At 44.2% G+C, this 25,344-nt stretch overlaps 1 protein-coding gene across 6 annotated transcripts in view; it reads right to left on the bottom strand.

The window, feature by feature from the left end:
• LOC140210965 (uncharacterized) overlaps nt 1-25,344 on the bottom strand; it is a 99,517-nt gene that overhangs the window by 2,247 nt on the left and 71,926 nt on the right. For 4 of the 6 annotated variants that reach the window (XM_072280266.1, XM_072280265.1, XM_072280269.1 and 1 more), the window contains 3 exons: nt 13,065-13,271; nt 9,979-10,083; nt 2,287-2,367 (listed from right to left, as the gene is read on the bottom strand). In XM_072280266.1, coding sequence (XP_072136367.1) covers nt 2,287-2,367; nt 9,979-10,083; nt 13,065-13,271 — 393 coding nt within the window. Of the gene's footprint in view, nt 1-2,286; nt 2,368-7,315; nt 7,557-9,978; nt 10,084-13,064; nt 13,272-25,344 lie in introns of those variants that run through there. The other 2 variants (XM_072280270.1, XM_072280267.1) reach the window with 2 other exon arrangements.

Genomic DNA, 25,344 nt, shown 5'->3' on the forward strand with positions numbered 1-25,344 from the left:
AGGATGGACAAACAGCCAATATGCAAAAGACAACAAAATGTCCAATACAAAAGAGAAAAAAAAATTAAATAACCAATAAATATCGAGAACATGAGATGAAGAATCATTGAAAGTCCACAGGTTGTGGGAACAAGTCAGTATTGGGATGAGTGAAGTTATCAGAGGATCAGCAATTTTAAATTCCTTGGTGTTATCATTTTAGAGGATCTGACCTGGGCCCAGCACTTGAGGGCCATTACAAAGAAAGCACAGCAGTGCCTCTTCTTCCTTGGGAGTTTGCAAAGATTCTGTACGTCATCTAAAACTTTGAAAAACTTCTATACATGTGCAGTAGAGAGTATATTGACTGGTTGCATCACAGCTGGGTATGGTAACACCAGCACTGTTGAACAGAAAAGCCTACAATGAATTGCGAATACAGCCCTGTCTATCTTGGATAAAGCCCTTGCCACCACTGAGCACATCTACAAAGAGCGCTATCGTGGGAAAGCAACATCCATCATCAAAAAACCCCACTATCCAGGCCATGTTCTCTCCTCACAGATGCCATCAAGAAGGAGGTACAGGAGCGTTAGATCCGACACCACCAGGTGAAGGAACAGATATTATCCTTCAACCATCAAGCTCTTAAACAAGAGGTCAGGCAGCATTCTGGAGAGGAATAAGCATTTGGGGTAACATTTCAATTTAATTGAATCTTGTGAGGAAGTAATGAAGATGATGAATGAGGCTAGGGCAGTAGATGTCGAAAGCATTTGACAAGGTCCCTCATGATAGGCTAGTCCAGAAGATGAAGTTGCTGAGATGGTAAATTGTGTCCAAGATTAGCATGGTCATAGAAGACACCAAGTATTGGTGGGAGCGGTGCTTTTCTGACTGGAAGTCTGTGGCTATTTCTAATCCACAAGGATCAGTGTTGGCTCCTCTTTTGCTGGGATATGCAGTATGTTAATGACATGGCAGAAAATGTTCTGATTAGTAAATTTGTATATAACATAAAATTATATATCACGAGGAAGGCTGTGACAAGAACACAGAAAGATAAGATTGGTTGAACTTTGTGCAGAAAAATGGTAGATGAGACAAATCTGGACAAGCTTAACGTGTGCACTTTGGAAGGCCAAATGTAAGAGTCAACTTTCTAGTAAATGGTACGACCTTTAGAAGGATTACAGGGTGTACAGTTCCCTGAAAGTGGCAACGCACATTGATAGGTGGTAAAGAATGCATACAGCATGCTTGCCTTTATCAGTTAGACTGTTGGGTATAAGAGATATGTTGCAGCTGTATAACATTTTGGTTAGGCCACGTTTAGAGTACTATGTGCAGAAGAAGTAGATAAATTCTCTCCATAACCGAATGAGTTTCTTCCGGGTGCTCCGACTTTCCCAAACATCCAGGACACGTACAGGTGAGGTTTAGTAAGTCATGCACATTTTATATTGACTCTGAAGGCATGGTGACACTTGTAGGTACTGTCTTGGACTATGTTGGTCGTTAAGTCAAACAATACATTTCACTGGGGGTTATACGTATGAAGTAAGTCAATGGCATACGTTGTTACACTACCACTTCACATGAACGCACCTCACTAAAGAAAAGGAAAGTAAAACTGAGTGGATGCGTTATCCCCGGCCCCCGTGTAGTTCTTCTGATTAGTTTTTGGAGTTTCAAAACATAACAGTAGGCACAAAGAAGTTTTAAATGAGTCCAAGATGACTATCCACATGTTGAAGCACAGTAAGACCTTTCAGTTAGAAAACACACAACAAGATTTTTATCCTGAGGAGAGAGAGATGTTTGACAAAAAAAAATGTGCAGCATACGTTTCATCAGAAGAGGGAGAGACATGGTTGATTTTTTAAAAAGCCAAAAATAGACTATTCATGGGTTCATAAATAGTGAATACTGGGTGATAATAATAATTATGGGCTATATGTATAAGTATGTGAACGGCATACGTTATTACACCATCACATCGTATGTGTGTGCCTCACTAGAGAAAAGGAAAGCAAAATTTAGTAGACACATTATCCCAGACTCCAGCATTTTTCTTTCAATTAGTTTTATGAGATACAAAACATAACACACTCCACTGATGCTGCCTGACCTGCGGAGTTCCTTTAGCATTCTGTGTGAGTTTCTCTGGATTTCCAATGTCTGCAGAATTTCTTATGTCCCTGATTTGCTGTTCACGTGTCTGCTATCTTGAGCAGGAGGATGCCCCTGCTTTTAAGATTAAGGACAGCAGCATTTTCACTCTCACAGAAGCTAAATATCACTTACTTGCACTCATAGTTTTCTGGGCCCACTGTCTGCGTTTTACTACTTGTTTCTTTTCAGGGTGCTTTTTGGTCACCGGCACGTCTACAATAAGAAAAATTTACCTGCAGTAAATAACAGAAGCATAACAAAGAATATATAACCCTATAGACCATTTGGCTCATCATGTTTTGGTGACCCTATATAAACCTATTCACATTCAATCTTTCCCTTCCCTCCTCCACAGACTATAATCCTCCATTTTTCTTACATGAATGTTACATCTATCTAAGTGTTTTTTAAATGTCCCCAATGTATCTACCTCTACCACCACTCCAGACAGGGATTCCAGGCACTTACTACACTGAGTAAAAAAAAATCTTACACCTCTCATCTCCCCTAAACGTTCCTTCACTCACCTTCAATGGATGTCTTCTACTATTGGTCATTGCCAACCTGGGAAAAGGAGCTGGCTATCCACCCTATCTATGCCTTTCATAATCCTATACACCTCTATGAAGTCAGCCCTCATCCTTCATCTCTCCAATGAGAAACACCCTGGATTTCTCTGGTAAATACCCGAAAGTTACTGAAACTTGGGTGGAGGAAGGGCAGGATTGGCTGATGCAGGTACTGGGGTTTAGATGTTGTAAAAGGAATAGAATGGGAGGTAGAAAAGGGGGGGGGGAGTAGCGTTACTGGTCAGGGATAGTATCACGCTATAGAAAGGGAGGACGTTGCAGAGGGAGTGTCCACTGAGTCGGTCTGGGTGTAAGTCAGAAATAGGAAGGGATCAATCACTGTGCTGGAAGTAATCTATAGGCTCCCAAATAGCCCTCGGGACACTAAGGAGCAGATAAGCAGGCAGATTTTAGAATGGTGCAGGAAATACAGGGTTTTAGTTATGGGTGATTTCAACTTCCCTCATATTGACTGGCACCTCCTGACTGCAAGGGGGATAAATGGGGCTGAATTTGTCAGGTGTGTTCAAGAAGGATTCCTGACACAGTATGTGGACCGGCCGACAGGAGGAGAGGCCATACTGGATCTATTTCTGGGTAATGAACCTGGTCAGGTGGCAGACCTCTTGGTGGGGGAGTATTTTGGTGAGAGTGACCACAACTCCCTTAGCTTCAGCATAGCTATGGAAAAGGATAAAAACAGACAAAATGGGAAAGTGCTTAACTGGGGAAGGGCTAACTATGAAGGGATGAGGCAGGAACTAGCGAGAGTAAATTGGAAACAGGTGTTCAAGGGTGAAAGCACAGAAGTAATGTGGAGGAAGTTTAGGGACTACTTGTGCTGGATTCAGGATAGGTTTGTCCCACTGAGACAAGGAAAAAATGGTAGGAAAAGGGAACTGTGGCTGACGAAACACATGAGGCAACTCGTCAAGAGGAAGAAGGAAGCATATGTTACATATAAGAAGCAGGAAGCAGGAGGGGCTCATGAGAAATATAGGGTAGCCAGGAAGGAGCTCAAGAAAGGACTTAGGAGAGCTTGAAGGGGGCATGAGAAGGCCTTGGCATGTAGGATTAAGGAGAACCCCAAGCGTTCTATGCATATGTGAAGAACAGAAGGATGACAAGAATGAAGGCGGGGCCGCTAAAGGATAAAGAAGGTAACATGTGCCTGGAGGCAGAGGAGGTTGGGGAGGTCCTAAATGAATACTTTGCTTCAGTATTCACAAGTGAAAAGGACTTTCATCAGGGTGAGGTTGAAACAGAACAGGCCTGTGTGCTGGACAATATGGAGATTAAGGAAGAAGAAGTGTAGGATCTTCTTAAAAACATCCAGGTTGATAAGTCCCCAGGGCTGGATGTAATATACCCCAGAATGCTGTAGGAAGTGAGAGAAGAGATCGCTGGAGCAGTAGCTATGATCTTTGAATCCTCTTTGGCTGCAGGGGAGGTGCTGGAGGATTAGAGAATGGCAAATGTAGTTCCCTTGTTTAAAAAAGGTAATAGGGAGAATCCTGGGAACTATAGACTGGTGAGTCTTACGTCGGTGGTCTGCAAACTATTGGAAAGAATTCTTTAGGATAGGATCTACGAGCACTTGGAGAAGTACAGTCTACTCAAGGATAGTCAACATGGCTTTGTGAAGGGAAGGTCGTGCCTCATGAGCCTAATTGAGTTTTTTGAAGAGGTAACATAAGAAATTGATTAGGGTAGGCGGTAGATGTGGTCTACATGGATTTTAGCAAGGCATCTGACACAGTCCCCCAGGAGAGACTCATCCAGAAAGTCAGGAGGCATGGGATCAGTGGAACCTTGGCTGTTTGGATAAAAAATTGGCTTACAGGAAGAAAACAGAGGGTAGTAGTGGAAGGAAAGTATTCTGCCTGGAGGTCGGTGACTAGTGCTGCAACGATCTGTCCTGGGACCCCTGCTCTTTGTGATTTTTATAAATGACCTGGATGAAGAGGCAGAAGGATGGGTGAGTAAGTTTGCAGATGACACAAAGATTGGATGAGTTGTGGATGGAGCTGTAGGTTGTCGAGGGTTACAAGAGGATATAGACAGGATGCAGAGTTGGGCAGAAAAGTGGCAGATGGAGTTCAATCCGGATAAGTGTGAAGTGATGCATTTTGGAAGGACAAACCAGAAGGCTGAGTACAGGGTTAATGGTCGGTTACTTAAGAGTGTGGATGAACAGAGGGACCTTGGGGTTCAAATCCATACATCCCTCAAGGTCGCTGCACAGGTTGTTAGGATAGTTAAGAAGGCCTATGGGATGCTAGGCTTCATTAATAGGGAGATTGAGTTCAAGAGTAGAGAGGTCATGTTGCAGCTCTACAAACCTCTGGTGAGACTACACTTAAGAGTATTGTGTTCAGTTCTGGTCACATCATTATAGGAAGGACGTGGAAGCTATGGAGAGGGTGCAGAGGAGATTTACCAGGATGTTGCCTGGATTGGGAAACAAGTCTTATGAGACAAGGTTAGCAGAGCTGGGACTTTTCTCTTTGGAGTGTAGAAGGATGAGAGGGGACTTGATAGAGGTCTACAAGGTTATGAGAGGCATAGATAGGGTGAATAGCCAGTACCTGTTTCCCAGGGCACGAATAGCAAACACCAGAGGGCATATGTACAAAGTTAATGGAGGAAAGTTTAGGGGAGACATCAGGGGTAAGTTTTTTACACAGAGGGTTGTGGGTCCCTGGAATGATTTGCCAGGGATGGTGGTACATTAGGGGTATTTAACAGCCTGTTGGACAGGCACATGGATGAAAGAAAAATAGAGGGTTACGGGGTGGTGTGGGTTTAGTACTTTTTTTTAAGAAATATATGGGTCAGCACAACATCGAGGGCCGAAGGGGCCTGTACTGTGCTGTAGTGTTCTAGTGTCTAGTGTTTAGTGTATACCTTCCGAATCCCCTCTGAAACTTTTACATTCTTCCTAAAATGAGATAATAAGAGCTGAACACAATAATTCAGGTTCGAAGTAAATTTATTAGCAAAGTACATATGTATACGTCACCATATACAACCCTGAGACTTACTTTCTTGCAGGCATAACTCTGTAAATCCAAGAAACACAATAGAAACAATGAAAGACTGTACCTAAGAGGATGGACAAACAACAAATACAAAAAAAAACCCCCGATAATAATAAGTAAGTGGTAACTATCAAGAACATGAAATGAAGGGTCGTTGAAAGTGAGTCCATAGATTGTGGGAACAGTTCAGTGATGGGGTGGGTGAAGTTGAGTGAAGTTATCCCCACTGGTTCAAGAGCTGATGGTTGAGGGGTAATAACTGTTCCCGAACCTGGTGGTGGTGGTGTGAGTCCTGAGGCTCCTGTACCACCTTCCTGATGACAGCAGTGAGAAGTGAGCATGTTCTGCATGGTGTGGAGACCCTTGATGGTGGATGTTGCTTTACTGCGACAGCACTCCATGTAGATGTGCTCAGTGGAGGGGAGGCTTCTTTCCATGCTGGAAGTGTGGATTAACCAGTGTTTTATAAAGCTGCCTTATCATTTGCTCCCCTTTCTTCAGAAATGGTTAGGAGGAGGGGCAGAGTTATTATTATGATCTGCTGAACCTAGTCTCATCTCAGGGGATTAGACAATTAGGACTGAATCTTTGAATTTCTCTCCACTAGGCTGTGGATTGCCCGTGCTAATCGCTAAATACACTCAATACTGAGATCAAGCACAAGGAACTAAAGTGAAATAGGCTTGGACAGGAAAATGCACAAGCAGTAATAATCTTAATGCATAGTAGAGAGGGCTTTTTTTAATTTATTGAGATACAGTGCGAAATAGACCCTTCTGGCCCATCAAGCCATACCACCCAGTAACCTCTGATTTAACCCTAGCCTAATCACGCGATAATTCACAATGACCAATGAAACTACTAACTGGTATGTCTTTGGACTATGGGAGGAAACTGGAGCACTCAAGGGAAATCCACACAGTCACAGGGAGCATGTACAAACAGCAGCAGGAATTGAACCCGGGTCACTGGTACTGTAAAGCGTTGTGCTAAACACTATGCTATCTTTACTTTATTGTCGCCAAACAATTGATACTAGAACGTACAATCATCACAGCGATATTTGATTCTGCGCTTCCTGCTCCCTGGATTACAAATCGATAGTAAATATTAAAAATTTAAATTATAAATCATAAATAGAAAATAGAAAAATGGAAAGTAAGGTAGTGCTGCCTGATGAGCGCCAACATGGACTAACCCTGCTTCTCTCTCCTATGATGGTTTTATCAAAGGTGCAAGTGGGAGAACAGCTTAGTAAGCATGACCACAATATTTTATAGATTCCACTGACTAGTAGAATCAAATCTAATAAATGAACTTTTGATCACAGAAGGCCAAATTCCATAAAACACTGAATTCCAATGGAAGATTGTGGAGCAAGCTACCTGTTTCCGCAGGGTCTCCAAGCACATCTTTCCCTCCCCCCCCCACTTCCTGCTTTCTGCAGAGATCACTTCCAACGTGATTCCCCATCCATTCATCCCTCATCACTGATCTCCCTCCTGGCGCTTATCCTTGCAAGCAGAACAAGTGCTATACTTGCCCCTACACCTCCTCCCTCGCTACCATTCAGGACCCCAAACAGTCCTTCCAGGTGAGGCGACACTTCACCTATCAGTCTGTTGGGTTCACCTAATGTATCCGGTGCTCCCAGTGTGGCTTCCTGTATGTCAATGAGACCCGATGTAGATTGGGAGCCTGCTTCACCGAGCACCTACGCTCCGTTTGCCAAAAGATGCGGGATCTCCCAGTGGCTACTGTGATGCCAAGCAAAGCTATCGGACGATTGATGCTAATGAGAGAGATAAGAAAGACAATGGAGAAACATTCAAAGTGCTAATAAGATAGAAGAGAGGGATTAATGGAAAAGTAACACAATTCAGAATATTGACAGACCGGTTGCTTTGAACCTGAACTGTTTGAAGTTTGATGGACAGGTGATACCCCAGCAGAGGGATAAAAAGAGCAGGTTTGCTAAGGCACGCAACACACCACGAGACCCTGGAAAGAGCAGTGTACCCCCACAAGTGGTGGGAGTTTGGAGGTCCGGTTCGCAGGAACCGACCAGAGGCTCACAGGGTGTAAAGGTACGATCGGTGGGAACCTGGGGCGTGTGTCCGCCCTTGCCTGGGTGCCGGGTTCACCGCGGAAGAACGATTGTATCCGGAACGGAAGGGTCACAGTCGGAAACCACAGCGGGGATTAGAAGACATAAAAGGGTCTGCCTGAAACCAACTGCGAAGACATCAAAGGTCTGCCTGAACCAAATTGCATCTCTCTCTCTCTCTCTCTCCTCAACGGTACAACAGCGATTACTGCGAACTGCACTAAACTGAACTGAACTCTGCTTCACTTAAGACTGATCATTTTACCCCTAGTCTGCGATAGAGCTTGGTTGATTCCTATTACCCTATTTCTGTGTATACGTGTGTAATATCATTGCTAACCTGTTACACTGATATCCTTACGATTAGAGTACTGTATTACTTATGTCTTTAATAAAACTTTATTAGTTCCTAGTAACCCAGACTCCAACGAGCGTTCCATTCCTGCTGGTTTGGCAACCCAGTTACGGGGTGCGTAACACTACCCATCTTAATTCCACTTCCCATTCCCATTCCGACATGTCAGTCTACTGTACTGTCACAATGAGGCCACACTCAGGTTGGAGGAACAACACCTTATATTCTGTCTGAGTAGCCTCCAACCTGATGGCATGAACATTGATTTCTAGAACTTGCGGTAAAGACCCCCACCCCCGTCATCTTTTCCCTCTCTCACCTTATCTCCTTGGCTCCCCATCACCTCCCTCTGGTGCTCCTCCTCCTTTTCCCTTTTCCATGGCCTTCAGTCCTCTTCTATTAGATTCCCCCTTCTCCAGTCCTGTATCTCTTCCACTAATCCACTTCTCAGCTCTTTACTTCACCCCTCCTCCTCTTCCGGTTTCTCTTATCACCTTGTAGTTCCTCCTCCGCTCCCCCAACCTTCTTTCTCTGACTCCTCATATCCTTCCCCCAGTCCTGATGAAGGTCTCAGCCCAAAATGTCGACTGAACGCTTTCCACAGATGCTGCCTGGCCTGCTGAGTTCCTCCAGCATTTTGGGTGTGTTGCTCTGGATTTCCAGCATCTGCAGGCTTTCTCGTGTTTATGATTGGTCTCTAAATTAAAACCTGCCTGCACCAGCCCTTTAGCCCCTTAGCCCCACTACCATCAACCCCACCGCCACCCAGGTTTATAGAAGGGTAACAGGTCTTCTCCGTGAAAGGACTTTTTGGATTCGTGTACTGTTCAATACTTCGTGGACTGGGAGGGATTTAGACTGGAGGGGAGGTGCTGGGTGCCGGAAAGAGGCATCCTGCATCCGACCCTCATCCGCGATTACCATCGCCATCTCTCCAAGTAACCAGGGCCATCAGGTGCTGGCCGTGGCAAGGTGGGGGGGGGGGGGGGGGGGGGGTCCAGTAATGAGATGCTCCCAACTACATCAGCTTCTGAGATTTGGATGCTGATCAGAAATATGATGGTGGAAGGGAAGAAAATGTTCTTAAAACATTAAGTGTGTGCCTTCATTCTTCTCTACCTTCTACCTGATGGTAGCAATGAGAAGCGGGCAAGTCCTGGTGATGTGGTTCCTGAATGGTGTTGCTGCCTTTTTGAGGCATCGGCTTTTGAAGATGTTCTCAATGCTGGGCAGGTACTGTAAGTGCCTGTGATGGAGCTGGCTGTTTGCAGCCTATCTATAGGTTTTTCTCATCCTGTGCAGTGGCCCCTCCATACCAGCTGGTGATACAACCAGTCAGAATGCTCTCCACGGTACATCTGTAGAAGCTTGCTACAGTCTCTGGTGACATACCAAACCTCTTTAAACTCCTAACTTCCTGACGTCCATACTGGAATACATAGAGTATGTCAGGAATACAATAACCAACGAAAGCACCTCTCCATCAGTCTCCTCCTCAGTTGTGGCCAGGTACATTTTAGCCCAATTATTTTTTTTTCAAGAACCTCAGTCCTTGTTTTTAACTGTTGCAGAAATCACTCTGTGCAAGAACCTGATACAGAAAAACAATAAAACATTTTAGGGTCCATGTTTTAGATTAGTTCTGAGGTAAATCCAAGGAGGACCTCTATGGACACGTTTTCTGCTTTTTCAAAGAAAATGCCTGGCTTCTCGGTGTATTGAAAAATATAATGACGCACAAGAAAGACTTACCTATATGTTCTTTCGTGTCTGCTTCCTTTTTTATATGTGTGGGTTCCATCTTTGTTGGTGTGGAGACTTGTGTCTTCTTAGCAAGGTCAATTTCTCCTGTAGAAACTAAAGGAAAATATGGATTTTGCATCTTCTGGCAGCATTCATAACATCATTGGTACTGTGCCTTGAATATAAAGTTAATTTTGGGGTTTCCTGTAACATGATAAAGTCACCAGATAGTGCATGAAAAATCATTAGAATTACTAAAGTCATGGTGTTATACTTTGTACCTTCAAAACATGAAACTAATTCAAATGAAGACAAGGGAATACAAAATGTGTGTGTAACTGCAGATTTGCTTTAAGCAAGGGGCGCATGTATCACGTGGTAGTGTGATGATGTATACAATTCATGCCTTTTGGCATATAAAAGATACTGAATTATTTAAATGAACAACAAAGTGAGCAATGGAAGAAGAGAGAAGGTGGAGGGTGAGAAATTACCTGAAGCTAGAGAAATTGATGTTCATGGCCTTAGGTAGGTTGCTTCCCAGGCAGAATATGAGGTTCCAAAGTGTCAGTCCATGGCCTACTTTTGTGTCACGATGAGGCCACCCTCAAGGTGGAAGAGCAACACCTTACATACCACCTGGGCAGACTCCAACCTGATGGTAAGAACATCGATTTTCCCTCCCCCCCATCTATTCCCCATTCTAGCCTCTTACCTCTTCTCACCTCCCCCTAGTTCCCCTCCTCCTTTACTTTCTCCTATGGTCCACTCTCCTCTCCTATCAGATTCCTTCTTCTCCAGTCCTGAAGGAGGGTCTCAGCCTGAAACGTTGACTGTTGTTCATTTCCACAGAAAATGCCTGACCTACTGAGTTCCTCCAGCATTTTGCTGCAGAGTACAAAACAGAGATACAAACAATCTGGCAGAGAAACCCAGTGGGTCAAGCAGCATTTATGGTGGGGAGCAGGGGCAGTGTGGAATGGAGAAGCTGATATTTCAAATCTAAATCCTGCATCACTCCTGATATCATGTTCCCATGCTCTCAATAATTCAAGTTTTATTTGCACAATGTGTCTTCTGATGCACATTGATTGCTCCTCAGTGTTAGTGTATAGTTTTTCATAAATTCCAGTGTTTCTTTATTTCAATGCAAATGCCTGTAAAAAAAATGAATCTCAAGACACTACAGCACTGTGTAAAAGTCCTTAGGCATACATACACACACACACACACACACACACACATATATATCATACCTAAGACCTTTGCTCAGTACTGTATTTGTGGAGCTGTAAACGAGTTTCTCAATCTAGCAGAAGCAAAGGATGCTGGGTATGGCGAGGGTGGAGCACTGTGGGAGGGCTATGGGACAGGTGGTAGAGAATGAACGCCAGGGTGGAGGGTGGGTGGGGTGGTGTCATGGTGCAGACACACCCAGCTAGGAGACACCAGGTAAGATTATTTGATTGCAAACAATTGGTTTATTGGTCATTACAGAATGTCTCTCCGGTGCTTCCTGCTCCCTCCACTTTCCCTTCCCCTTTTCCCAACCTCTTTCTACCCCCTTCCCACTCTCAGTCGAAAATAGAGACCCTTATCAGAACCAGGTTTGCCATCACTCACAGTAGAAACTGTCATACCCAGCTTAATAGCTAAGCTACCGGTTAAGGCCAGGAGCTGGACTTGGTTGTGACATTTCTTCCCCTTTCTGATGTTTGATCTGAACAACAACTGAACCTCTTATCATGACTGCATACTTTTATGCTTTGAGTTGCTTCTATGTGATTGGTTGATCAGATATTTGCATTAACGAGCAGATGTACAGGTGTATCTAATAAAGTGGCCCACTAAGTGTATATTAAACAAAAACCAAAAACATTAAATTACAAATAAAACTAAAAATGTCCTATATGAAAGTCTCCTACTTTCACACAGTGCAATTTTAGCAGATTTTTCTGTTCATTCCCTCTCGTTCTGATCCAATTTTTCCTCATGCATCTGTTTTCCAGCTCTACGTTTCTACATGGTATCAATTTTCACAATTATTTTAATGTTTTAGATTTATTTTCTCAGTTATCAACTCAAAATCTCATGAGAATGTCATTAAAGCACAAAACTTACATCAAAGTTGCTGGTGAACGCAGCAGGCCAGGCAGCATCTGTAGGAAGAGGTGCAGTCGACGTTTCAGGCCAAGACCCTTCGTCAGGACTAACTGAAGGAAGAATGAGTAAGGGATTTGAAAGTTGGAGGGGGAGGGGGAGATCCAAAATGATAGGAGAAGACAGGAGGGAGAGGGATAGAGCCAAGAGCTGGACAGGTGATAGGCAAAAGGGGATACGAGAGGATCATGGGACAGGAGGTCCGGGAAGAAAGACAAGGGGGGGGGGGAACCAGAGGATGGGCAAGAGGTATATTCAGAGGGACAGAGGGAGAAAAAGGAGAGTGAGAGAAAGAATGTGTGCATAAAAATAAGTAACAGATGGGGTACGAGGGGGAGGTGGGGCCTTAGCGGAAGTTAGAGAAGTCGATGTTCATGCCATCAGGTTGGAGGCTACCCAGACGGAATATAAGGTGTTGTTCCTCCAACCTGAGTGTGGCTTCATCTTTACAGCAGAGGAGGCCGTGGATAGACATGTCAGAATGGGAATGGGATGTGGAATTAAAATGTGTGGCCACTGGGAGATCCTGCTTTCTCTGGCGGACAGAGCGTAGATGTTCAGCAAAGCGGTCTCCCAGTCTGCGTCGGGTCTCGCCAATATATAAAAGGCCACATCGGGACCTTGTCTTTCTTCCCAGACCTCCTGTCCCATGATCCTCTCGTATCCCCTTTTGCCTATCACCTGTCCAGCTCTTGGCTCTATCCCTCCCCCTCCTGTCTTCTCCTATCATTTTGGATCTCCCCCTCCCCCTCCAACTTTCAAATCCCTTACTCACTCTTCCTTCAGTTAGTCCTGACGAAGGGTCTCGGCCTGAAACGTCGACTGCACCTCTTCCTACAGATGCTGCCTGGCCTGCTGCGTTCACCAGCAACTTTGATGTGTGTTGCTTGAATTTTCAGCATCTGCAGAATTCCTGTTGTTTGCACAAAACTTACTTCTTTGTTTTCTCTTTGTTTTCGCGCCCTCCTCCTCAGATTTTAGCTGTGTTGCATCTTTCTTCTTTGAGGTTTTGGAATGTATTTTCGGGAACAAATTCTCCTCTTTTGACAGATTTTTCGTCTGTGCATTTTCCAAGATCAGACTACCAGTTTGATTCTTCTCTGGGGGCTTTGCTTCTGCAGATATTTTCCTGACTTTCTTTGCTATTTTTAAAATCAAAGAAAAACGAGTTAATTCACCTAAAACTCTAATATAGCTCCAATGATATACACAAAATCAAATATTAGTCTCTGAATCTTATTTGGATAATCTTGCTTATTGAGCCCTACATAACAACATCTGTGGGTAACTAAGTCTCTAGGTAATACTCATTTTGATCCTCACTGATAAAATGGCAGCACTGGTATCTGATTGGTTCCTTAAGCTTGTTGTAGCCAGGGCTGGCAGGGCAGTTGGGATAAGCTCCCACTACCTATTAAATGCTCCCAAAAGCATTCATCTCAAATAGGCTCCGACAGCCAAGTCCAGCTCCAGGCCTTAACCTGTAGTTTAGCTACTAATCTGGCAGAACAGTTTCTACTAACAGGGAAAGGGGAAAAGGTGGATTACTGATGCCTTAAAACCAGTCACTTTGGGTAGATTGGGCTCATCAGCCGTGGTTGGCAGCTCACCTAGGAGAAGGAATATTCTGATATCAAACCTCCGCTGCCCTGCAGCGATACCCACTCGTGGGGAAGGCATCGGGTGTTAACCCCGAGGGAAAAATCCAGAGCTGGAGTCCCTAAGATAATCCAAAGCTCAAAGTTCAAAGTACATTTATTATCAAAGTATGTATTAACATTGAGATCCCTCTCCTTACAGGCAGCCACAAACAAAGAAACCCCAAAAGAACACATTAAATAAAAGGCCATCAAACACTCAGTGCGCAGAGAGGGAGAAAAAATTGTGCAAACAATAAAAGTAAACAAATAGCACCCAACATGAAGTTTTACGAAATACACAAAGCCATGCATCCCGGGAGCTGGAACAGCCACAACCTCAGTTCAGCGCAGAGCTGAGTAAACATCGCGGGACCACAGACATGAAGCCAGGTATCACTGCAGCCAGCTCAGGCCACGGCACGGCCTGAGTTCAGCGCAGAGCTGACTAAGCATCGCAGAGCAGTGAGCAGAACCAGGCAGAACTGACCCATCTCTTGCCTCCTGTTCCGGCACCCTGACCTTTTCAATCTGGCCCAGTGCTTAAATTGCCCAAACATCGGGTCATTCCTCATTCTCAGACAGCTCTGGGGCCTGGTCTCTGCCGCCACGATTTGGCTAAGTTGGCCCGGCAGTTAAATCGATCAGCCATCGGGACTTCCCTTGCTCCCACCTCCACTTGCCTTTGCCTTGCCTTGCCTTCGCCTCCACCTCTACCTCCTCCCACCTAGCTGCACCTCCGCACACCTCTACATTGTTAGTGGTGAGTCCTATGTTGAGTTCAACACTGACCTTCAACTCCTGCAACGCCACTGGTGCCAAACTGTATACATCCCTGCCTTTCCTTTGGATTTATCACTGCATGGAGAGGGAGACCCTGCTGCATGGGCAACAGCTTGCTCTCCATATTGTACTGCCCTGGCTTGACTACCATGTAGACAGCTGGGACGCAATCTCCATGGTGAACCTCAATCAGCAAAGGTCTCAGATATCTGATTAGGCAACTGCACGGACTAGTCAAAGGAAATGAGGTTTTCACAACAAATTCATGCATAAGTCCCGTACTTTTTAAAACAACGATTAACCAGTTTTTGATTCGTTTGAGGGTCAGGTTCAAAGACCATAAATTGTTTCACAGAATTATTATTAATACTGGGCAATATTGTGTTTGATTGGACTTCCTGCTAGTACATGTTCCCTATATGCTTATACAATCTGCTCATTTCTATTCTGATATGTTACCTGATTTAGTCATAGGGTACCACAGCACAGAAACCAGTTACTTCCCCCATCTAGTCCGTGCTGAACTGTTATTCTGCCTAGTTCCATCAAACCGCACCTGGACCATAACCATTCATACCCCTCTCGTCCATCTACTTATCCAAACTTCACTTAAGTGTTGCAATCCAATCCACATCCACTATTTCCACTGGCAGCTCATTCCACACTCATAGACAAATGAAGTACAAGAGCCACGACAAGCTGGACCTGCCGAAGGGTCTCAGCCTGAAACCTCGACTATACATTTTTCCATAGATACTGCCTGGCCTGTTCACTTTGTGTGTGTTGCTTGGATTTCCATCATCTGCACATTCTCTCTTGTTTGAGAGATCAAGAGTTCATCTTTATCGGACAACAGCTTGGTCCAAGAGTCTAATTACTGCAGGATAGAAGTTGTCCTTGAACCTGGTGGTATGTGCTTTCAGGTTTTTGTATCATTGGGACTCAACGATCGAACCTGGAGAAAATCTACAACTCTCAATGCCTATGGCGCGCTGGTAACATTATTAAAGACCCATTCCATCCCAGACACTGTCTGTTCAATCTCCTGCCGTCTAGTAGGAGATACTTTGACATCTTAGCCAAGACAGTAAGACTGAAAAACAGCTTCTTTCCAAAGGCTGGTGTGCAGCTGAATAATGCTACAGCCCGGTCCAATGGCCTTTGAGTGTTATGCACTATCAAAGTCACTTGCTGCATGTAAATATGGGATTTTTTTGGTATAATTAAGCAGTAATGTGTGCATTGTAAATATATGTTTTGCTCAGACTGGAGTAGCACCATAATCTCATTGTCCTGACCAATGACAATAAAGTTCTATTCTATTCCACTCCCTGATGGAAGAGGGGAAGAGAGATTGTTCGGGGTGGGTGGGGACTTTGATTATGCTGGCTGTTTCGCCGAGGCAGCGAGAAGTATCAACAGAGTCCATGAAGGAGAGGCTGGTTTCCATGATGTGCTGAGCTGTGCCCACAACTCTCACAGACAAAGAGTGATAAAGAAGAACAGCACAGAAACAGGCCCTTCGGCCTATTGTCTCAGCTTGCTCCTGCCCCACCGAACTCGTTTCTGCATACCTCGACACGGTTTTATCACCCCTTGTTCAATCCCTTCCGACCTATGTTCATGACACTTCTCACGCTCTTAAACTTTTCGATGATTTTCAGTTCCCTGGCCCCCACCGCTTTATTTTCACCATGGATGTCCAGTCCTTATATACTTCCATTCCCCATCAGGATGGTCTCAAAGCTCTACGCTTCTTTTTGGATTCCAGACCTAATCAGTTCCCCTCTACCACCACTCTGCTCCGTCTAGCGGAATTAGTCCTTACTCTTAATAATTTCTCCTTTGGCTCCTCCCACTTCCTCCAAACTAAAGGTGTAGCTATGGGCACCCATATGGGTCCTAGCTATGCCTGCCTTTTTGTTGGGTTTGTGGAACAATCTATGTTCCGTGCCTATTCTGGTATCTGTCCCCCACTTTTCCTTCACTACATCGACGACTGCATTGGCGCTGCTTCCTGCACGCATGCAGAACTCGTTGACTTTATTAACTTTGCCTCCAACTTTCACCCTGCCCTCAAGTTTACCTGGTCCATTTCCGACACCTCCCTCCCCTTTCTAGATCTCTCTGTCTCTGTCTCTGGAGACAGCTTATCCACTGATGTCTACTATAAGCCTACTGACTCTCACAGCTATCTGGACTATTCCTCTTCTCACCCTGTCTCTTGCAAAAATGCCATCCCCTTCTCGCAATTCCTCCGTCTCCGCCGCATCTGCTCTCAGGATGAGGCTTTTCACTCTAGGACGAGGGAGGTGTCTTCCTTTTTTAAAGAAAGGGGCTTCCCTTCCTCCACTATCAACTCTGCTCTTAAACACATCTCCCCCATTTCACGTACATCTGCTCTCACTCCATCCTCCTGCCACCCCACTAGGAATAGGGTTCCCCTGGTCCTCACCTACCACCCCACCAGCCTCCGGGTCCAACATATTATTCTCCGCAACTTCCGCTACCTCCAACGGGATCCCACCACTAAGCACATCTTTCCCTCCCCCTCTCTCTCTGCATTCCGCAGGGATCGCTCCCTACGCAACTCCTTTGTCCATTCATCCCTCCCCACTGATCTCCCTCCTGGCACTTATCCGTGTAAGCGGAACAAGTGCTACACATGCCCTTACACTTCCTCCCTTACCACCATTCAGGGCCCCAAACAGTCCTTCCAGGTGAGGCAACACTTCACCTGTGAGTCGACTGGGGTGATATACTGCGTCCGGTGCTCCCGATGTGGCCTTTTATATATTGGCGAGACCCGACGCAGACTGGGAGACCGCTTTGCTGAACATCTACGCTCTGTCCGCCAGAGAAAGCAGGATCTCCCAGTGGCCACACATTTTAATTCCACATCCCATTCCCATTCTGACATGTCTATCCACGGCCTCCTCTACTTTAAAGATGAAGCCACACTCAGGTTGGAGGAACAACACCTTATATTCCGTCTGGGTAGCCTCCAACCTGATGGCATGAACATCGACTTCTCTAACTTCCGCTAAGGCCCCACCTCCCCCTCGTACCCCATCTGTTACTTATTTTTATGCACACATTCTTTCTCTCACTCTCCTTTTTCTCCCTCTGTCCCTCTGAATATACCTCTTGCCCATCCTCTGGTTCCCCCCCCCTTGTCTTTCTTCCCAGACCTCCTGTCCCATGATCCTCTCGTATCCCCTTTTGCCTATCACCTGTCCAGCTCTTGGCTCTATCCCTCTCCCTCCTGTCTTCTCCTATCATTTTGGATCTCCCCCTCCCCCTCAACTTTCAAATCCCTTACTCACTCTTCCTTCAGTTAGTCCTGACGAAGGGTCTCGGCCTGAAACGTCGACTGCACCTCTTCCTACAGATGCTGCCTGGCCTGCTGCGTTCACCAGCAACTTTGATGTGTGTTGCTTCGGCCCATCTAGTTTGTGCCAAATCATAACTGCCTGCTCCCACCGTCCTGCCCTCCATACCCCTCACATCCATGTACCTATCCAAACTTCTTTTAAAAGTTGAAATCTAGCTTGCATGCACCACTTGTGTTGGCAGCTCATTCCATACTTTCACGACCCTTTAAGTGAAGAAGTTTCCCCTCACATTCCTCTTAAGTTTTACACCTTTCACTTTTAACCCAATGATCTCTGGTTGTAGTCCCACACAGCCTCAGTGGAAAAACTCTGCTTGCATTTACCCTATCTATACCTCTCATAATTTAGTATACCTCTATTAAACCTCCTCTTAATCTTCTACATTCTAAGAAATAAAGTGCTAACCCATTCAATCTTTCCTTATAACTCAGGTCTCTCAGATCTGGCAACGTCCTCATAAATTTTCTCTGTACTCTTTCAACCTTATTTACATCTCTCCTGTAGGTAGGTGACCAAAACTGCATGCACAATAGACCAAATTAGGCCTCACCAACATCTTAAAATTTTCAACATCCCAACTCCTGTACTCAATACATTGGTTTATGAATGCCAATGTGCCAAAAATGTTCTTTATGACCATACCTACCTGTGACGCCACTTTCAATGAATTATGGAGCTGTATTTTCAGATCCGTTTGTTCCACCACACTCCTCAATGCCCTAACCTGGCTGGTGCTACCAAAGCGCAACATCTCGCACTTGTCTCCATAAAACCCCATCTGCCATTTTTCCAGCTCTCTGGAATTTCTCATGTAGAGCAGTGCTGTACCAACTTGTGATGCATCCAGATAGAATGCTTTCTATGGTGCATTGATAAAAAGGATGCCCAAATTTCTTTGGTCTCCTGAGGAAGTAGAGTAGGTGAGCTTTCTTGGTGAGGAGGCTGGTTTTCATGATGGACTGGGCTGCATTCACAGCTCTGAATATTTTTGTAGTCGAAGATTCTCATCCAGTGCAAAGTACAACCTTACAATCGGAGTGGTAGCAAAATTAGAGTTCCAATGAAAATTCGAATTCCATCATTTGTCAATTAGTATAGACAGTCGTAATCAGTGTAATTGGTACATATTCTTGTTGCAGATATAATTCATTGCATGTATGTCAATTTTAAATTATAAAATATTTTAATTTCAGAGAAAATAATGTATTCACAGAATTGAAATCTTACATCATTATGATTAACTAGAGCATCTTCAGTATTATGTTATCACCAAAAAAGAAAGATCTCAAAGCAAAGAAAAACTGCAGAAAGTCTATACCGTAGTATAGCCAAATTTCTTTAGTCTCCTGAGGAAATAGAGTGAACAAAGGGGAATCAGGCTTTCAAAATATTTATAAAATATTAGTTTTTTGTCACATGTACATCATCGTAGCATCAAAATATACAGTGAAATGCGTCATTTTGTGCCAAATCAAATCATGTCAGGGTCTCTAGTAAACTTAACTGTGTCCGACAGAGTGATCAGCAGCACTGGGGCTCCACAGGGGACTGTCTTGTCTCCCTTTCTCTACACCATTTACACCTCAGACTTCAACTACTGCACAGAGTCTTGTTATTTTCAGAAGTTTTTGGATGACTCTGCCATAGTTGGATGCATCAGCAAGGGAGATGAGGCTGAGTACAGGGCTACGGTAGGAAACTTTGTCACATGGTGTGAGCAGAATTATCTGCAGCTTAATGTGAAAAAGACTAAGGAGCTGGTGGTAGACCTGAGGAGAGCTAAGGTACCGGTGATCCCTGTTTCCATCCAGGGGGTCAGTGTGGACATGGTGGAGGATTACAAATACCTGGGGATACGAATTGACAATAAACTGGACTGGTCAAAGAACAGTGAGGCTGTCTACAAGAAGGGTCAGAGCTGTCTCTATTTCCTGAGGAGACTGAGTCCCTTTAACATCTGCCAGACGATGCTGAGGATGTTCTACGAGTCTGTGGTGGCCAGTGCTATCATGTTTGCTGTTGTGTGCTGGGGCAGCAGGCTGAGGGTAGCAGACACCAACAGAATCAACAAACTCATTCGTAAGGCTAGTGATGTTGTGGGGATGGAACCAGACTCTCTCATGGTGGTGTCTGAAAAGAGGATGCTAAGTTGCATGCCATCTTGGTCCATGTCTCCCATCCACTACATAATGTACTGGTGGGCACAGGAGTACATTCAGCCAGAGACTCATTCCACCGAGATGCAACACAGAGAGTCATAGGAAGTCATTCCTGCCTGTGGCCATTAAACTTTACAACTCCTCCCTTTGAGGGTCAGACACCCTGAGTCAATAGGTTGGTCCTGGACTTATTTCATAATTCACTGGAATAATTTACATATTACTATTTAACTATTTATGATTCTATCACTATTTATTATTTGTGGTGCAACTGTAACGAAAACCAATTTCCCCTGGGATCAATAAAGTATGACTATGACTTAAGTGCAGAAATCACAGAGACTTTGTCAATTCAAACAAAACAGAAGATTTATTACAGAAATTAACCATCAAAACTAACAAGAGCTCAGGCAAACTATACAGAATCTTGAAGAACTGAAATTTGCAAGTGTCTTCGGTGACATACCAAATCTCTAAAAAAGCCTAAGCAAGTAGAGTCATTGGTGTATCTTCTTCATGATTGCATCATTGTGCTTAGTCCAGAGTAGATCCCCTGAGATGTTAAAATCAGTAACTTAAAGCTCCTCACACTTTCCACCATTGACTCCTTAATGAGGGCAGGTGTGCATTCTCCCGACTTCTTCCTGAAGACCACTATCAATTCATTGCTCTTTCTGACAGTGACTGCTAGGTTGTTGTTGCGAAACCACTCAACTAGCTGATCTACTGTCTATCACTCCTGTACATCTATCTCCTTGTCACCATCTGAGATTCTGATAACAACAGTGGTGTTATGGGGGAATTTACACATGGTGTTTGAGCTGTGCTTAGCCACACAATGGTGATTGTTGAGAGAGTCGAGCAGTGGGTTAAGCAGGCATCCTTGAGGCATGCTTGTGGTCATTGTCAGTGAGGAACAGATGTTACTACTGATCCACACCAACTGTGGTCTCCTGATGAGGAAGCTGAGGATCCCACTGCAGAGGCTCAGGTTGACTAGTAGTGGGGGGATGATAGTTTACAGGCAGGTAGGATGAGTTACATTGGCATCAAGGCTATTGTAGAGACAACAGAATGAAAAGACTATTCCTGTACAGTTCTATGTTTTATACTCAAAGGCAGATGGGGCTCATCAGCCTTGGACGGCAGCCACCTAACAGAAGGAAAACTCTGATTTTAAACCTCTACTGCCTTACGGCCATACTCACCCATGGGAAAGGCTTCGGGAGTAAACCCAGAGGAAGAAATCCAGAGCCAGGGTCCTTAAGGCAGTTTGATGTTGTTTACAGCTTCACTCTGGCAACCTCTGCGACGACACTGGTGCCAAGCTGTATCGGCCCTTGCCCTTCCCTTGGACTACATCAGTGACGTGGAGAGGGGGAACCCACTGCATGGGCAACAGCCGGTCCTTCAAATCTTCCCGTCCAGGCTTGAGCCCTGGAGAGGACACAGTCCACCAGAGGCGCAAACCCACGATTCCCTGGGATCGACGGCTGCCAACTACTCAAAGGTATACTTTTTATACAAGGGCAGGTGTTGCTGCCTGCTATAGGAATGAGTCAGAGAAAGTGTACTGAGGTGCTGCACGGTTCAACAAACAATGCAAATGGTTGACTTGGACATGTTTCTTGTGATCGCAGGAGCCTGTTGGACATTGGTAATGTAGAATACTGCAAGTCCGGTTCACCACTTCATTGGCGAGACCGAAGGTGGGAAGCTGTGTGGCTTCGGTTGTTGTGTGGACCAGGCCCTTATGCCTCGGGGGTCACCTTTTGTAGCTTCCCAGAGGAATGAGACACCAGAGGACGTGTGGCACAGCGGGCATCCAAGCGGGGTTGGGGGCTGGCCCCTCCCATCAACACTACCCTCAATGTTTGCTCGTGGAAGGCAAGCTGGATAATATTCATGGGCAGCTGATCTAGCGTGTGATGATCGAACTGCTACGGGCTTGTTCTTGCAGAAACATGGCTCCAAACATTCCATGCAACATCAATCTACAGGACATGACACTCAGGGATCTGAGCTATTTTTTTTGTGACTGTATGTTTACTGATGTCATAATTATATGTGCTATATGTCCCTTGTACTGTGTGTGTGTGTGTGTGTGTTGGTAGGTACTACATTTGCATCTTGGCCACGGAGGAACGCTATTTCGTTTGTGTATTCTTGGGTATTCATGGATGGTTAAATATTAATTGGAGAAAATATGAAGAATTAAAACAAGAGTGGAATGCCAAGATTTACATGTAAAGTTGTCACAACCAAATATCTTCACCAATTTAGGTTGATCACATCCATATTGTGACGGAGAGTACTCGGTTAACTCACTCCTTACACACACCATTGCCTTGTCATTCTGCTATCATTGTGCTGAGTCTGCCCTCTTCAATGTCTTCCCCGGCATGTTCTCATATTGGGTCCTAAACTGAGCTGGTGCACTTGAGTTGGCCTTATGATACCTTTGCCGCCATACACAGCGGAATATTCAATTTCTTCAGTCGTGGGGATGTGCAAATGTGTATATGTTGTTTGTACACTGTATTTCAGGTAGATAATTCTGTTTATTTTGTAATATGATTGTGGGGTGTATCATATTCTAATTCAAGTGTACTCATAACTAGGTTGGTAATTAAAGATAGTATGTCCTAGTGCTGAATAAAAAGGAACTCATCACCCTCAGTGAGAGAGAGGGGCTGCTAGCAGTTCACACTTGACAAAGTACAGAGCTATTATGTGTTTTCTGGTGGGTATCTTTTTGTAACTATTAGCAGTTTTCTTTTCACAACTTTCATTAATTTTGTAAGTTTGGTTTCTGATGCACTGAATAAACACCCTTGCACAAAAGTGCTAAGTGACTCCAGACATTTTTTCCTTTGGTCAAAACCCACGTACCTAACACATATGCTCACCTGAACTGGAGTCAGAAGTTTTTAACAAATGGGAAAAGTGCATTTGCTCTGACATTATCTTATAATATGAAATAGTCACTGGAGATATTTCAACTTACCATGGACAAAATCCTCCAAGAGGTGTACAACCTTGTCATGGTTTGGAGGCTTGTGTATCTCAAAGACCTGGAGAGCTATGTTGGCTGGAGTCAGGACTTTGTGCTTTGCCCCTTGGCAGGGTCACTCATGCCAAACAGATCAAAGGGTAGAGGCCAGACTAAGTGTCCAATGGTCCTCCAGGTTCGGGGGTTCAGCTCAGGGCTAACAACCCTGACTGGCCAAACAAAATTGTTATGGAAACAGCAAAGGAGAATCTGTCTACATCTGTTTGCCTCAAGACAGACAGAGATGGATGCCCTTCTTTGCTGCCCTAAACACCAGCAAGTATAATAGGCAGTAAATAAGTTGGACAAAATACTAGAATATGCAGCAAATTATAAATACAAAAGATTCTGCAGATGCTAGAAATCCAGAGCAACACACAGAAAATGCTGGAAGAACTCAGCACGTTAGGCAGCATCTAGGGAGGGGAATAAACAGTCGATGTTTCGGGTTAAGACCCCTCTTCTGGATTGAAATATCTACTGTTTATTCCCCACCATAAATACTGCCTGATTTGCTGAATTCCTCCAGCATTTTCTGTGTGTGTATTATATAAAAAATAGTTCGTAGAGTCATTGAGTCATACAGAACAGAAACAAACCTTTTTGGCCCATCTAGTCTGTGCCAAATCATTTCATTGTGCAGTGAATGTGGAATTGAAACCAGTTAATTAATAAGCAACTATAAAGGTGAGGAAATGCAAAAGCATTTACTACAAAGGACTGTGAGAACAGCTGAGAGGACCATAGGGGTCTCACTACCATCTACTGGGGACATTTATCAGGGGCCTTAATAATATTAAGGATTCCACCCATTCCCCAGCACCTCCTTTGACTTTCTATCATCAGGGAGGAGACTCTGATGTATATAAACAAGAGCGGTCAAGATGAGAAACAGTTTCTGCCATTAGGCATCTGAACTACCTGCAACATCACATTCAAAATGTCACCGGTTCATCGGTTCTGTGCCTAACAATGTTTAATTTATACACATTAGTTTGTTTATTTATGCGTAATTCACCTGTAGGTTATAACCTTGCTTTCCCAAGTTATCGTGTGTTATGTGTACTACTGTGCTTTACATCCTAGTCCAGAGAAACGTTGTCTCGTTGGATGGTATACTTGTATAAAGCAAAATGATAAATGATAATAAACTTGACTTGACTTGTAGTTAGCTGATTTCTGTACGTGCAGTACCATGCTGACCTTTCAACAGTTCTAATGCCACTTCTCCAATTAACGAACGAAGATGAGAACTGTAATTGAAGGGAAGAACAGCAGAAGACAAATGGCTTTTGAAATAAAAGAGTACGAGGAAAATGTCTACGAGTTGACTATGATATAATGTACTTTGAAAAGTGTGAGAAGATTTCAATTATGGAGCAGAAGCTCAAATTAGTCACACAACAGATGATGTTCAGGGGAAAGCTATTAAACTTGCATCATTTACATTGACAAAGAGTGAGAAAAACTTTCCTCAAATTGATAAAGAGCCATTCGGAATCATCACTGCAGGGTTGAAGCGCTTCATCAATTCCTGGTGGGCAGACTTTCTACCTTAGTCACAGATCATAAACATTCATTAGTAACTTTTGGTCCTAAATCAGTAATACTGACATATAGAACATCGAACATTACAGCACAGTACAGGACCCACACTCTAAGACCCACGATGTTGTGCCGACCTTTCACTCTACTCTAATATTCTTCTCTCCTACATAACCCTCCATTTTTCTGTCATCCATGTGCCAATCTAAATGTTTCTTATATGTTCCTAATGTATCTGTCTCTATCACCACCCCTGACAGGGCGTTCTACACACTCACCACTTCCTGCTTAAAAAAACCTACGTCTGACATACCCTCCCCCATACTTTCCTCCAATCACCTTAAAATTATGCACCTTCATATTAGCCATTTTCACTCTGAGAAAAAGTTTTTGGCTGTCTGCTTGATATATGCTTCTTATCATTTTGTACATCTCTATCAAGTCACCTCTCATCTTTCTTTGCTCCAAAGAGAAAAGCCCTAGCTCGCTCAACCTATCCTCATACAATATGTTCTCTAATCCAGACAGAATCCTGATAAATCTCATCTTCAGCCTCTCTAAAGCTTCCACATTCTTCCTATATTGAGACATTCAGAACTGAATACTTCAACTGTGGTCTAAACAGAGTTTTATAGAGTTGCAAT

Source organism: Mobula birostris, chromosome 16, assembly GCF_030028105.1.
Source record: "Mobula birostris isolate sMobBir1 chromosome 16, sMobBir1.hap1, whole genome shotgun sequence".
NCBI lineage: Eukaryota > Metazoa > Chordata > Chondrichthyes > Myliobatiformes > Myliobatidae > Mobula > Mobula birostris.